The 15,435-nt window shown below is 36.8% G+C and overlaps 1 protein-coding gene across 1 annotated transcript in view; it reads right to left on the bottom strand.

Annotated features, from left to right (window-relative positions):
- The window catches only part of ETFA (electron transfer flavoprotein subunit alpha), an 85,254-nt gene that overhangs the window by 17,486 nt on the left and 52,333 nt on the right, over nt 1-15,435 (bottom strand). The window contains exon 10 of the mRNA XM_029236799.1: nt 514-579. Coding sequence (XP_029092632.1) covers nt 514-579 — 66 coding nt within the window. The remainder of the gene's footprint in view (nt 1-513; nt 580-15,435) is intronic.

Below are 15,435 nucleotides of genomic sequence, written 5' to 3'. Positions count from 1 at the left end.
AAAACATGTCAGTCGCAGTTTAGTAACAACCCAAGAAGAGGGGCCTTGCTGAGGTATGAGGGTGGAAACGTTAGGGGACTAGGGTGAAGCAGAGAGAGAATCAGGCATCAGAACCTCATAAACTAGATAAGTCAGAACCTCATCAAGTTGTTTTCACCCCACATTTTCTATCCATAGATTGTCAGAGCTGAAAGGGATCTTAGAGATCAGCACCCAACACCTGCATTTGGCAGACACAGAACTGAGGTACCAATAGGACATGTCACGTGGTAAGTTGGCAGTGGAGCTGGGATTCAGGTTCACACCTCTTTCCATGACATAGCACTGCCTCTCCTACCAATGGTACATCTTCAGGCAGGGTACAGTAGCTTATTTATCTTTCAGTTCCTAGATTTGTGTTCATGTGAATGGTTCCACTATACACACTATAACTACATGGAAACATACCAGTCAAACCAGAGTTTTAAAATATGAAAACTTTTCCTCTTAGCATCTTTATTGTTGTGTAGTTACCTTGCTGTCTTTCATCCCAGCTAAATGTTGGATGGCTCCAGATATTCCTACAGCAATATAAAGTTCCTGAAACAAAAGAGACCATATCATTAGTATGTATTTATATTATATTATACCTTCCAAAGTATTTGCTATTAGCAACTTGAGTCTTACACCAAAAGTATTTTAAATAGAATAGATGCAATATGTATTACTTAAATTATGCTTTCCTCCTTCTCTGATCTCCCTAACCCATAGTCCTCATTTTCCTCTGAATTCCTATAGTAGTGGTGGTATAATAATAAATACATGGATAATGAGAGTTACTGAGCATTAACTATGTGTCAACCACTGTGCTAAGCATTTTACATCAACTGTTTCACTTAATCTCACAATTTCCTGTGAGGTAGCACTTTTTTGTCTATGCTACTCATTTGGATAACCACACTTCAACTCATCACTCTGTATGTAACCATTCACAATACACACACATTGTATATTAACATATAGACACATACACTTACACATATTAAAATATATTTTGACTTAATTGTTTGCCTTCTCATGGATATTTGTGGAAGTGGTAATTAGGGTATATTTATTAAGCTTCATATTTAGAAAAACCAAAAATACAAATCAGTCTCAAGAGTCATGCACACACACACAATCTCCTTAACTAAAAAATAACAAATTTCTCAAAGGCATAGAATGAACCTTTGTATTTCTAACGCCTAATAAGTGGGTCACCGCACTGTAGTTTCTAAGTAAATGTTGATGATATTTGCATCTCTTCCTACCCCTCTGCCCCCACTAATTACAAAGGGAATGATGACTTACTGCTGCTCTCTGTCCCTTTATCTAAAATTTTTAAAGTATCCATGTTTGACAAGTAAAATTCACTATTATCATGGAAAACTGACTTAATAAGTGCTTAATTAAAAGAGCTTAGCTGCTCTATTCTGTCTAGTAGGGATAATTAAAGCTTCAGCTGAAAAGCTTTTCCCACACATAAACTGAACTAACAAGTCCTGGCTTGGGTAGGGGGTGCACCTACCATGTAACCAAAATAACACTACAGTTTTGTCACAAATGACAGTAAAGTTTCTCCTCAATATGAATAACATGGAAGGCACTGAAGGTGGCTCTGTCACACTCAGTTTTATTACAGGGCAGATACTTCGAAGTCAGTGACAGTGTCAGGTGGTCCCACTTTGTTTTCTGTACTGCTCATAATCTTATTTATGAGCATTGGACCTTTCTTAAAAAGCTCCCCACGATGCTCTAATGTATAGCTAGAGCTGAGGCCCAGTAAAACAGATGATCCTCAGTTCTTGTGCAGCTTGAAACCTGTAACTCGACACAGCACACTGACAGCATATCTCTGGGTCTCATCTTTAAAGGCATAAAGTGTCCATTGCTTCTAGAGCAGTGAGATACACTGTGTACCCCGGAAAGGACACAACCTAGCCCCCATTGTGAGTTAATCATCTAAAAATCTAAAATGAGCTGGGCTTGTTTTCTGATTCAACTTGCTCTATAGTTAACCATCAAAAGCCTGAAGATAAGAAAGAGCAATTTGGCCTAAAGAGACTGTGTCTTAGGGTGGAGGGTATACTGCAGAAAGTAAAATGTATGGGTGAGGATAAAAAGCAATCCCATGCTCCATGATTCTATCTTAAACATAATCCAATGTGTCAATTATGACCATACACAGCTGGACAATACAATAAGGCCCTGTCATTGATACTGTCTTACTAGACATGGACACTCACATGAGTAATAAACAAGCACCACTATTTTCCATTGAAGATTTTACAGGTAACTTCAATTGATAATTTTAGCATCATTTCAGTTTATTCTGACTAGCATTTCTTTCAAGAAAGAACATTCATTAAATTATTAATAAAAATATACTTACTAAATCCTACATGCAGGAAAACCAGGCCAAAAAGTTCTAATGTAAAGATTTTTAAAGTAAGATATTTAGACAGACACTGTCTCACTAACCACTCTTTTAAGTATATTCTCAAAGCAAGTATTGGGAAGGATCAATAGTTCTGTAAATGAGTCTTTCTGACATACATGTCTTCATTAAAATTCAGCCAGTTTGGGCTTCCCTGGTGGTGCAGTGATTGAGAATCTGCCTGCCACTGCAGGGGACATGGGTTCGAGCCCTGTTCTGGAAAGATCCCACATGCCGCAGAGCAACTGGGCCCGTGAGCCACAACTACTGAGCCTGCGCGTCTGGAGCCTGTGCTCCGCAACAAGAGGCCCGTGCACCGCGATGAAGAGTGGCCCCCGCTCGCCGCAACTAGAGAAAGCCCTCGCACAGAAACGAAGACCCAACAGAGCCAAAAATAGAATAAATAAATAAATTTATTTTAAAAAAAAGAAAATTCAGCCAGTTTTAAAAGCTGCTCCATTTGCATTATAAAATGCTAATAAAAAATGCTGATTCACTCTGGCACTACACATCAACATAAATATGATATAAATGAAATTTACTTTAAACCCCCTGAGAAATGAATACTGTTGGCTTTATCCATAAATGTCACTAAGGAAATAACAGATTCTGGGGCAAAGGAAACCAAAGGCAAGTGGTTCCAGGGTCATTCCCTCCTTTCTGACCAGCATAAATTGCCCAAATAGGTCCACATGACCAACAGGACCTTATTTTATACTATCTTGCAAACATGGTTCTCTTAATAAATATAAAAGCTTTGAAACAACAGCCCTGAACGAGTCCTGAGATTTTGGCTGCTGTTCTGAGATCTGATAGCTCTCTAAGGCAGGAAGAGAGGCTTTTTTCTTCTTTTTTAAAAAACATGTACAGGCAATTAGACTAGTGTCATAGGATGCTTCCTCAGGGTTCAGAAAGCACTTCTGTATTTCAATAATAATAATTAGTATGTACAAAACTCTCCACAGATGCTAATTTATGGAGCACTTTAGACACTGCTTCACAACATAACAAGGCAATGCCTGCCCTGAGGCACTTTCTTTCTAAATCAGTAAGATAATTTGGAGAGAAAATGAGAGGTGATGTTGGAGGGGAGAACAGCAATTAAGGTTTCAAGAAGAGGTGGCATTAAAGAAAGGAACAGACACAAAAGGAAGGAGGGGTAGTCCTGGAGATAAAATCCTAGTAGCCTTTACAAAGGGAGGGAAATCTTGAAGAGTGAGAGACTAGGACAAACTACACAGCTGGTAGCAGTCTGGGTGGATCATCCTGCAATTCAAGGATGGAGACTGGTGGGAAGAAATAAAGCCACAGAGCAGTAAGAGAACCAGAGGTTATTCTGAAATATAAAGAAGGGACAGCACCTTCTTCAATACAAACAAATTCTGGCAGAAGAAAACACAAATCTCTCTTCCTTTGCCAAAGCCTAAAAAAGACTACAGCTGTAGACTCATCCAAAGAACTTACGGGCAGATGGCTAAACTACTCTAGAGTGGGCTCAGATAAAAACAAGAATGGGGCTTGGAAACTTCTGCATCCAGTGTGGTTAACAGAGGTTTGCAAGAGGAGCATATTATTGTTGTTTAGAACCTAGGCTCTGGAATCTCACTGCTACGTTTAAATGCCAGTTCAGCCACCTAACAGACATGAGACCGTGGGCCAATTATTTAACCTCTCTATGCCTCAGCTTGCTCATCTGAAAAACTGGGATTCTAAGAATCCCCACTTCATAGGGTTACTGTAAGGCTTCAGTTCTTAGCATAAGTATCTGGTTTCCCAAGACACTGGTGTGCCACTCATGAATTGAGATTTGCTCAAACATTGATTTTCTCAGCCCACTGGGTGACCAGTGGACTCCTGGGGTGGTCCCAGGGCTACCATGTACAGCTGAGCAGGCTGTATACTGAACAACTCTGAAGGGAGGTATCATTCATATCATAGTTGTTAAAGACCTGCATTTTATTACAATAATTTTCCAACAGATGGCAGTAAAGTAACTTGAGAAAGGGGTATTTTTTTCCTAATTCATACAGAAGAGTTGTATGGACTAGTAGAAGTGCAGGGCAGCAAGAACCCCCTGTGGTACAAACACTGTCATTGTCTTAAGGATGCCATAACATGGTTTTACTGTTGTTGGTACAGTTATACGTTACAGGCAATATAAAGACAACTAATTCTTTGTCCTGTGTTCTCGTGAAGCTCACAGTCTAACAATGTAGGTTAAGGTAAGATAATAAAAATCTGTAATTCATTACAGGAAAAAATCAGGGTGTGATAGAGCTCTGGTCTCTTATGCAACCCCTTACTTTCTGTTTCTGCCACCGAGAAGTGGAAAGGCCTTTACAAGCAAGAAGCAGTTCGCAGGATGACAGTCCTCTGTAGTCATTTCTATCCTCTGCCAAACAGGAGTCCACTTTTATAACCATCTGTTCCTGTTCCCTTAGTCCTTCAAACAAAATAAGCTTTTAGAAGAAGTTTTATTGATCCTAGCCTGATGATAAATCTGTATGTCTGAGAACAGAAAGACTGGAATGAAATCTTAACACTTTTACAGAAATCTAACCAACCTGTGGAATCGACATGGTCAGAGTATTCCCTGGTGGATGATTTGGGTTTGGGCTGCTTTCTTCAGAAAGTATGTGCTAACATCATTCTCCTGCTTTACCCAAACCTTGTGCAGGAAATCTGGAATTCCAAGAGGTATTTATTTCTGAGTCCTGCTCTCTAGAGGATTCTGGTGCAAAAGCTAAGGAGAAAACTTTCTTATTTCCTCATTGTGATTTTTGCCTAACGTTATTAAATCCAAGAGATATACAATATGATGTGAGCTACATAATTTAAAATTTTCTATTAGCCTCATTAAATAAAGTAAAATGAAATAGGTGAAACCAATTTAAATAATATAATCTCAATTAAGACTAGCCACATTTCAAGGGCCCAGTAGCCACATGTAGCTTAGTGGTTACCATGCTGGACAGCACAGATCCAAGATGATTTAAGAGCAAGCTAAAGAAGGGAATTCCCTGGAGGTCCAGGGCCCCTGCTGAGGGCCTGGGTTTGATCACTGGTCAGGGAACTAAAATCCCACAAGCCATGAGGCATGGACAAAAAAACAAACAAAAGAACAAGCAAACAAACAAAAACAAACAAAAACACGCTAAAGAAGAGCCTTCTTGTAAGCTCTAAGAGGTACTGTAGAGCATAGTTTGATAGTAGGCCTCAGGATAGAATAACATTAGTCTCTTGTGTCAGCTCTGCTTGTATTACCTCAGAACAAGAATATTTATGGTTGTTCAAACTCTGAGAGAACCAAAAAGGAAAGTCAGCAGAATGACGAAGCTGAAGATGAGCGTAAGAGACATGAGACAGCAAGATTAAACAAGGGAGCAGCCAATAGAGACACAAATAGATGACAAAAATCCATCAATTTTCAGGTACAATAGACCATCATAGGAAAACCAAAAGCAGATGAAAATGACTGGTTTAAAAACAGTAAATTTATACTCTGAAACTAATTATCAAATTTTGTTCTCTAGTAAGATATTTTTTCTTAAAATTTTAGAAAAACCTGAAAAATCTATCCTGAGAAGCTCACAATTCTTAAAAAAGGGTACAGGCATACTGTGGAGATTTTGCGTGTTCTAGACTACTGTAATAAAGCGAGTATTCCAATAAAGCGAGTCACAAGAATTTTGTTTCCTAATGTATATAAAAGTATGTTTACACTCTACTGTAGCCTATTAATTGTGCAATAACTTTATGTCTAAAAAACCAACATACCTATCTAAATTTAAAAATACTGTATCGCTAAAAAAATGCTAACCATCATCTGAGCCTTCAGCAAGCCATAGTAGTAACATTGAAGGTGACTTTTCACAGATCACCATAACAAATATAATAAGATCAGAGACAGATGGGTTCAGATCCTGGTTCTTCCAATTAACATCTGTGTTCTCAGGTAGGTTACTTAACCTCTCAAAGGCTCAATCTCCTCGTGTAAAATGGAGATAAATGCCTGCAGCTAATAAGGATTGCTGTGATTATTAAATAACAGAATGCATGTGATGTGCTCAAGATATTAGACATTAATGCTATTATTATTATTACTGAATGATCACTAAATCTTTAAACTAGAAGGCATTAGACAACCAACTACCATATAAATTCCACTTTAAACAACTTAAGTAGTTTACTATTGTAATAGTAACTATTACTATCTCAAGGCAAGTTGTTACTTAACTTGATACAATTCTTCTGGGATAATGTACTGAGGAAATTTCTTTTTATTGATATTTGTTAGTTTCTGTTTTGCATTTAGTACTAGCTGTAAAGTTTGAATTTCTGCCCAACTTTCTAGACAGTGCTGGCCGGCCTAGGAAGTTGAGGTGAGTTTCTTTACAAAATTCTAACACAATCTTCATACAGGTACCAAGACATATCAAATTGGTCATACAAAAAATACATATATCAAGTTGAAATTACACTTTTTTTTTCTAGAATTGGAACAGTATTCTGCTGCAGCAACTTCAGATCTGCTTTACTTTAAACAAAGTAGAAAGGAAAGATTTAAACATTTACTTTTTTGTTTATATGAAATATGGCTATGAGAGGAGTAGTTAAATCTGGAGCTTTCCAAGTAGAAAAACCAGGCCAATATTACTTCCATCTCTTTAAAAATCAGGTTTAAAATATCTTTCCTACCAAGTCTCCCTTTCTAAATAGAGTTGGGGAAGGAATGTAAAAAACTACATTTATTCAAAGATAAAAAATTTTAAAGACGTCATATAAGTAGTTCTCACTAGAGTTCAGCAATCCAATGTTACGTGCTCAAAAACAATACCCTATGACTACCTCAGACAGGACAAGTTTTACGGAATGGCACATGCTCTCTCAACCTTGTTTACTCAGAAGACTACAGAGGCATAAACTTAAACAGCAACTGTTACAGCTAAAACACAACACATACACAGGACAAATGCCAGGTTAGGAGTTAAATGGAATTCATCATAACAAATAATGAACGTCTCTTTGAGAAGTAGATTAACTGAACTATGTTTTCTAATTAGGGCAAGTCTCCTGTGCATTAATATTGCTATATTTCATCCTGCTACTCATTTAAAAGGCCAAACTATTTCCTCTGTTTGCCAAATTGTGTTTAAGTCTCTTCTCTTTTTGGAAGAGGCCCCAAAACGCAAAGCACAACTATCTGTGGCTCTTTTCTCAAACAGCTCTCTGCCTATATTATGAAATTCTCAGGCAGGATTATGGCTAAACTGAATTTTACATGAATAGAGAACTTTACCCATACTCTTGGTTTGAAGCTGAAGGTATGTCCCATCCATCAGACAATGCTCCTATACTAGGACTAACTCAGGTTTTATCAGGATTCAAGATGGCATAGTAATCATCACAACTACATGAACTGTCTATGATATTGCCAGTAACCATATTCTACTTTATATACATTAACTCACTTAACTATGACAACTCTAAGGGGTGGAAATTCTTCTCATTTCACAGAACAGAAAGCACAGGCTCAGGCAGGCCTGCTGAGTTGTTCAAAGTTATATACACCTAGTAAAAGGCAGGCTTCTTAACCTTAAATTTTTCTTAAGAGAATATTTTGACAATAAATTTTTAATATTTAACTATTTTGCAATTAAATGCTTAGCATTTATGTAATTAGCTTCTATACTAATTCACAGATTTTCTACGGTGGGGAGATATTCTTCAAGTATACCTAGAATGATAGAAAGCAAAGCATATTATATAAAATTATTATATAAAATTATTCAGATGATTAAATTACAATGAAATATTTGGGTGTATGACATCAAAATATTTAGATATACAATCAGTCTATTACAAACTTTGCATTTTAGCAGATCAAATAAAAATTTTGACTATAAAATTTTTTATCAGTAAGGTTTTTTAACTGACATGGTTAGTTAGATCATGCTAAATTATATATGCCTATATAGAATTTTGTAGTAGTAAGGAACCTCTACGAATTTAGGCATAACCTTTTCATTTAATCAATAACAAAACAGAGGCCCCCAAAACCAAAGCTGGCAATTGAACCTGACTTCCAAGTACTATTCTTTTCACTCACCAAGCTACCTCTTTCCCAAAATTACTAAGAAGGCCATTGTTTGTGCACAGCCTTTCTTGATGATTATTTAATCTAAAATTATTAACTTCTGTGCCAAGGAGCTTATGAAAGGTACAAAGTAACCAGAGGAACACAGTTTGGAGGTTCTTCAAAAAGCTAAACAGAGAATTACCATGTGACCCAGCAATCCCACACCTAGGTATACCACCCAAAAGAATTTAAAACAGGGACTCAAACAGATATCTGTATGCGAATGTTCATAGCAGCATTATTCACAATAGCCAAAAGGTGAAAACAAAACAACGCAAGTATCTATCAACAGATAAATGGATAAACAAAATGTTCATGGGGGCTTCCCTGGTGGCGCAGCGGTTGAGAGTCCGCCTGCCGATGCAGGGGACACGGGTTCATGACCCGGTCCGGGAAGATCCCACATGCCACAGAGCGGCTGGGCCCGTGGGCCATGGCTGCTGAGCCTGCGCGTCCGGAGACTGTGCTCCGCAATGGGAGAGGCCACAACAGTGAGAGGCCCCCGTACCGCAAAAAAAAAAAAAAAAAAAAAGTTCATGGACTATTACTGAAATATTTTTCAGCCATAAAAAGGAATGAAGTTCTGACACACGTTACATGGATTAAATCTGAAAACATGCTAAAAGAAGACAGTCACAAAAGGACAAATATTGTATGATTCCACTTTTATGAAATATCTAGCATAGGCAAAATCATAGACACATTAAGTAGATTAGGCATTACCAGGGACTGGGGTGGGAGGGAATGGGGAGCTACTGCTTAATGGGTATAGAGCTTCTGTTTGGGGCCGTGAAAACTTTCGGGAATAGACAGACAGTGGTTATGGTTGCACAACATTCTGAATATAATTAATGCCTCTGAATTGTACATTTTAAAATGGTTAAAATGGTAAATTTTGTTAGATTTTACCACAATAAAATCATCAAAAAGTAATTTCCTTGACAGAATCCTTTACATAATTACCCATCTTCAAAACACTTAATTCTAGAATCCTATGGTTTCAACAACTATCAAAAGTAAATAGTTCAACATAACATTAAAGAAATAACAATAGGTGAAACCAGGTAAAAGATTGATGGGAATTATCTGTACTATTTTTGCAATTTTTCTGTAAATCTAAAACTGTTCTAAAATATTTTGTTTTGTTTTTTTAAAAAGCAACTAGAGTTCTCTGTGAAGTTCAGCCCAAGTTACACAAAGACTCCTTGAAGCACTTGAAGCACATTTTAAAGTTATAAGAATTTGAGCAGAGCTAGTAATGTAGAAAAGGGAAGTGCCTATAACACAATAATAAATTTACTATTCTTCCAACCTTACTGGAGACCTTCTAAGTAATCTCACTTTAAGGAAATGGAAGATATTCCCCTGCCCCAAATACCATTTCCCAAATTCCTTTTCAGACTAAGTTTAGTTAATATTAATATATAATTATATTAAGATAAGTTATTAAAATGTTTTATACAAGATCCAAGTACTCATGTCTTTGGCCCTAAAGTAAGCACAAGGATTGAATTACATACTCTAACTGATCAACCATCATTAAATAAACATTTCCTTTTAGTACAGTGTCTTATGTTCTCTGACATGAATGTGCAAGTTTATCTTATCAGAAACTACACATGAGAAAAAAATTAGCTTTTATATGAAAGAACCAAAAATACAGTTAGACTAAGAATAGAAATTTAGAATAGTTTTATTCAAGTTGCCACACCACGACAACTACAACAAAGATTTGCTGTCTGCTCTTACTGATTTTCGTGCCAGCTGTTAAATGAGATTGACCACCTACATGTCAATTATATCAGTGGAATCTTTTTTTAAAGTTCTAATATATACATTAAAAAATTCAATTGTCTCTCCAAAACTTAAAAAATTTAACTTTATATATAAAGTAGTAATGGATAAAAAACCTGGCTGATATTTGTCCTCTGAAATAAATGTTTAGAGAAATCAGTCTAATAAAAATTAGCTAAGAAAATAAAGCAAAGATATAATTAGAACCCAAAGATACAATTACAACTAACTTTTAGCAAAGAAGTTTTTAACTATTGCACAACCAAACTATTTATACATCCAAATCACAGTTTATTAGTTCTACAACTTCTCCTTTGTCATTTTAAGCTTCACTGTAAGGGCTTCGATCATCCAGGCCATGTAATTAATTACCTTTAAGAAGCATGCTTAGGGTGTTTCTGGACTACAGGTCCATACAGCATTTCTCTTTGTCCTCTTGGGAATAGAACATCAATTGCTTTCAGCTAAATGCATTCACATATGAATATTTTAGTACAATTTAATGCTTCTACACCAACCCCAAAGGAACAGAGCATCAATTTGTGAACACTGTTCTCTTGGAGTTAAGAGCCAAGCTGGATAATACAGTATGAAAGGGGTTGTCAATCTTTAGCTTTTTAGCAAGTCAGAAAAGCAGTCCATAAATTCAGTCCCAGCTGTGTACAAATAACTCCATAAAATTTATTCATACACAGATTTTTCAACATTAGTGAATTTTTTCAAGAGAACCCCAAAACAAAATTTCTTGTCTTGCTAAATTCTCCCCAAAACTGCTTCTTCATCTAGTGACTATTCACCTTGTCTTAGAATTATAAATGAACCACTAATCTGTTAGTAAAATACCAAAATACAAAGTAATCTACTTCCACTAAGTATAAAAACACATTTTCCTGGCATTAGGTAACAGATTCTTTAATGACTGCAATATGTTTATATGTTTGGATGATTAGGAACATAAAGTCATCAACAGGGCTTCTAAAAGGCAATCCAGAAAAAAAGTTAAATGGGAACTACAACTAACTATGACAAGGCTTAAAAAGCCATATTCATTAAATTCTAGTCAGAGCATAAATCTGACACTCTGTTAAGCTCAACACATGTTAATTAATGTCCTAACGAACTATCAGGTATTCGTTAAAGAATTCAATACCTCTTCATGATTTCAAAACAAACAAACTTTCATCTAACAAGGATTTATAATAGTAATTATAAAAATAGCTAATTCACAGTACTTATACTATATGCCAGGCACAGTTTTAAGTGTTTTACATATACTAACTCATTAAATCTTTAGAACTACCATATGAATTATACAGACTGTTACTATCACCATTATACAGCTGAAAAAACTGTGGCACAGAGAAGCTAAGTGATCTGTCCAAGGTCACAGAGCAAGCAAGTGGTAATACTAAGAACTGAATTCAGACAATCTGGCTACAAAGTCTGGACTGTTAACATTTTTAACCATTATATGACACTGTCTATTGTAGGAAGCTACTTTAACATCATACCTAGTGGTGAAACACTAGAATTCCCTTGAAAATAAGAGGTAGGGATGTTTATCAATCAAAACTCCAACTGTGGAGCTTGACAAATTAATTCTAAAACTGTGGCGAACGGCAGAGAGCCAAAAATGGCTAAGACGGTTTTGGAGAAGAAATGAGGGAGAGGGGTATTGCCCAGCTAGATAATTTTATTATAAAGCTTTAGGTGCAGTATTGGTACAATGATAAACGACTGATGGATAGAACAGAACAGGGAACACAGAAATAGACTTGTGCATATATGTAAACTTGATATGTAAGAGGTAATACTGTAGATCAGTGGGGGAGAAAGGAAATGTGTAATAAATGATTAGCTACATGAGGAAAAATTAAATAGTTACTTCACACCAAACAAAAAATCAGATCAAGCAGATTATAAACCAAAATGGGAAAAGCAAAACTTTAAAGAAAACAAATACTGATTAATATTGTTAAGACCCTGTCTTAGGAAAGATTCCTTAAATAAGACACAAAAAGCACATATCAGAAAAGAAAAACTGTTCAACAACGTTAAAATTATAAGCTTCTGTTTATCAAAAAATATGATTTAAAAAATGGAAAAGACAGCCATAACTGAGAGGAAATGTAACACACATAACAAAAGATTAGTATCTAGAATATATAAAAGAACTTCCAGAAATTGATAAGAAGACAGACAATTCTATAGAAAAATGGGCAAAAAAGATATAAACATGAAACTCAGAGAGGGAAAAAAACCATGAATGGACATTTAGCATATGAAAAGATCCCCCACTAATAATCAGGGAAAAGCAAATTAAAAAACACAGTGAGATTTCATGCCCATAAGACTAGCAAAACTTTTAAAAAATCGTAGTAAAACATAACTAACAAAGAAGTTACCATTTTAATCATTGTTAAGTGTAGTTCTGTAGCATTAAGTATGTTTGCCTTGCTCTGCAACAATCACCACTACCTATCTTTGGAACTATCATCTATCTCTAGAACTGCAAAACCTTAAAAAAGAGAAAATACCAAAATACAGAGATGATGAGAATAAAGGTAAATTTTATAAACTGTTGTTAAGTGTAAATAACCACTTTGGAAAATAATTTGTCAATATCTGGTAAAGCTAGACATTTACTGGTAACTAAGCTATTCCACTCTTAGGCATACTTCTCTAGGGAAATACTAACATACAAGGAGACATTTAAGAATCTTTACAGCAACATTACTTGTAATAGCAAGAATTTATAGACTACCTAAATAAACATCCATTAATAGGAAAATGGTGGAGTTATGATATATTTATATACTAGAATACCATAAATCAATGAAACACAAATGAAAAAATGCTACCTGCATTAAATGAATGAATCTCACAAACAAAACTGACTAAAAACAGGATAAAGAACACATACAGTAAACAAAGTGGGTATAGAGGGAATATACCTTAACATAATAAAGGCCATATATGACAACCCCACACGTAACATCATACTCAACAGTGAAAAGCTGGAAGTTTTTCCTCTAAGATTAGGAGTAAGACAAGGATGCCCACTCTCACCAATCTCATTTGATATAGTATTAAAAGTCCTCACCACAGCAATTAGGCAAGAAAAAGAAATAAAAGGCATCCAAAGGCATTCCTTGGAAAGGAAGAAGTAAAACTGTCTCTATTTGCAGATGACATGATATTATATACAGAAAACCCTAGCTCTCCTGCCCACCCGGCAGTGGTGCATGGAAGGCAGGGGTGTGGACCCCGGCCTGCCTTTGGTCTTCCACCACTGCCTCGCATGCCATGGGCACTCTAGCCTCGCTGCATGTCTCATGATAGGCCCTCCCCACAGTGGGGTAAGGGCGGGGGTGTCCTGCCACCACCATGCACCCCTCTCAGTGTGTGAGAGCATCTCGCCCTGCCCTCAGTGGTGCCCCTGCAGTGCTCCGGGTTGCCCCTCAGTGGCCCAAGCTGTGGCATCATTTCCCACTGCCAGCAAGGCCCTCGAGTCCCCACCGCGATGATACGTCCATTGAGCAGATCTCTCGGGATATTGAGAGGTCTTTTCCAGAGATGTTCATGAATGGGCTCCTTTCCATCCTAGAGATCGACCTGAATAGATTCTCATCATTCTATGTGATTTCAAGGGCACCTATCAGGCACCGGAGGGGGACCATGGACACCTAACAGGACAGGAGGAACCCCCAGTGACTGGCTTCCGGGATCTTGGCTCCCAGGCCAGAGGTATTGCCCAAGCTCCTGTGGTGGGAGCCCCGAGTCCAAACTGCTGGACTAACAGAGAACCTCAGACCTCAGGGAATATTAATCTGTGTGAGGCCTCCTGGAGGTCCTCATCTCAGCACCAAGACCTGGCTCCACCCAACTGCCTGCAAACTCCAGTACTGGACATCTCAGGCCAAACAACCAGTGAGACGGGAATACAGCAACACCCATCAAAAAAAAAATGAAATGACAAAAAAATATGTTACAGACGAAGGAGCAAGGTAAAAACCTACAAGACCAAATAAATGAAGACAAAATAGGCAACCTACCTGAAAAAGAATTCAGAGTAATGATAGTAAAGATGATCCAAAATCTCAGAAACAGAATGGAGAAAATACAAGAAACATTTAACAAGGATCTAGAAAAACTAAAGAGCAAACAAACAATGATGAACAACACAATTACTGAAATTAAAAATACTCTAGAAGGAATCAATAACAGCATAACTGAGGCAGAAGAACGGATAAGTGAGCTGAAAGATAAAAGGGTAGAAATAACTGCCAGGGAGCAGAATAAAGAAAAAAGAATGAAAAGAATTGAGGACAGTCTCAGAGACCTCCAGGACAACATTAAACACACCAATATTCAAATTATAGAGGTCCCAGAAGAAGAAGAGAAACAGAAAGGGACTGAGAAAATATTTGAAGAGATTATAGTGGAAAACTTCCCTAACATGGGAAAGGAAATAGTCAAACAAGTCAAGGAAGCACAGAGAGTATCATACAGGATAAACCCAAAGAGAAACATGCTGAGACACGTATTAATCAAACTATCAAAAATTAAATACAAAGAAAAAATATTAAAAGCAGCAAGGAAAAGTAACAAATAACATACAATGGAATCCCCAAAAGGTTAACAGCTGATTTTTCAGCAGAAACTCTTCAAGCCAGAAGGGAGTAGCAGGAGGTATTTAAAGTGATAAGAGAAAAACCTACAACCAAGATTACTCTACCAAGCAAGGATTTCATTCAGATTCGATGGAGACATTAAAACCTTTACAGACAAGCAAAAGTTAACAGAATTCAGTACCACCAAACCAGCCTTACAACAAATGCTAAAGGAACTTCTCTAGATACACAAGAGATGGAAAAGACCTACAATAACAAACCCGAAACAATTAAGAAAATGGTAATAGGAACAAACATATGGATAATTAACTTAAATGTAAATGGATTAAATGCTCCAACTAAAAGATATAGACCGGCTGAATGGATACACAGACAAGACCCGTACACAACCTGTCTACAAGACACCCACTTCA

Source organism: Monodon monoceros, unplaced genomic scaffold (genome assembly GCF_005190385.1).
Source record: "Monodon monoceros isolate NGI ecotype Baffin Bay Population unplaced genomic scaffold, NGI_Narwhal_1 Super_Scaffold_21, whole genome shotgun sequence".
NCBI classification, from domain to species: Eukaryota; Metazoa; Chordata; class Mammalia; order Artiodactyla; family Monodontidae; genus Monodon; species Monodon monoceros.
The sequence above is the reverse complement of the archived record's forward strand: the minus strand, read 5'-3'. Positions and strand labels throughout refer to the sequence as shown.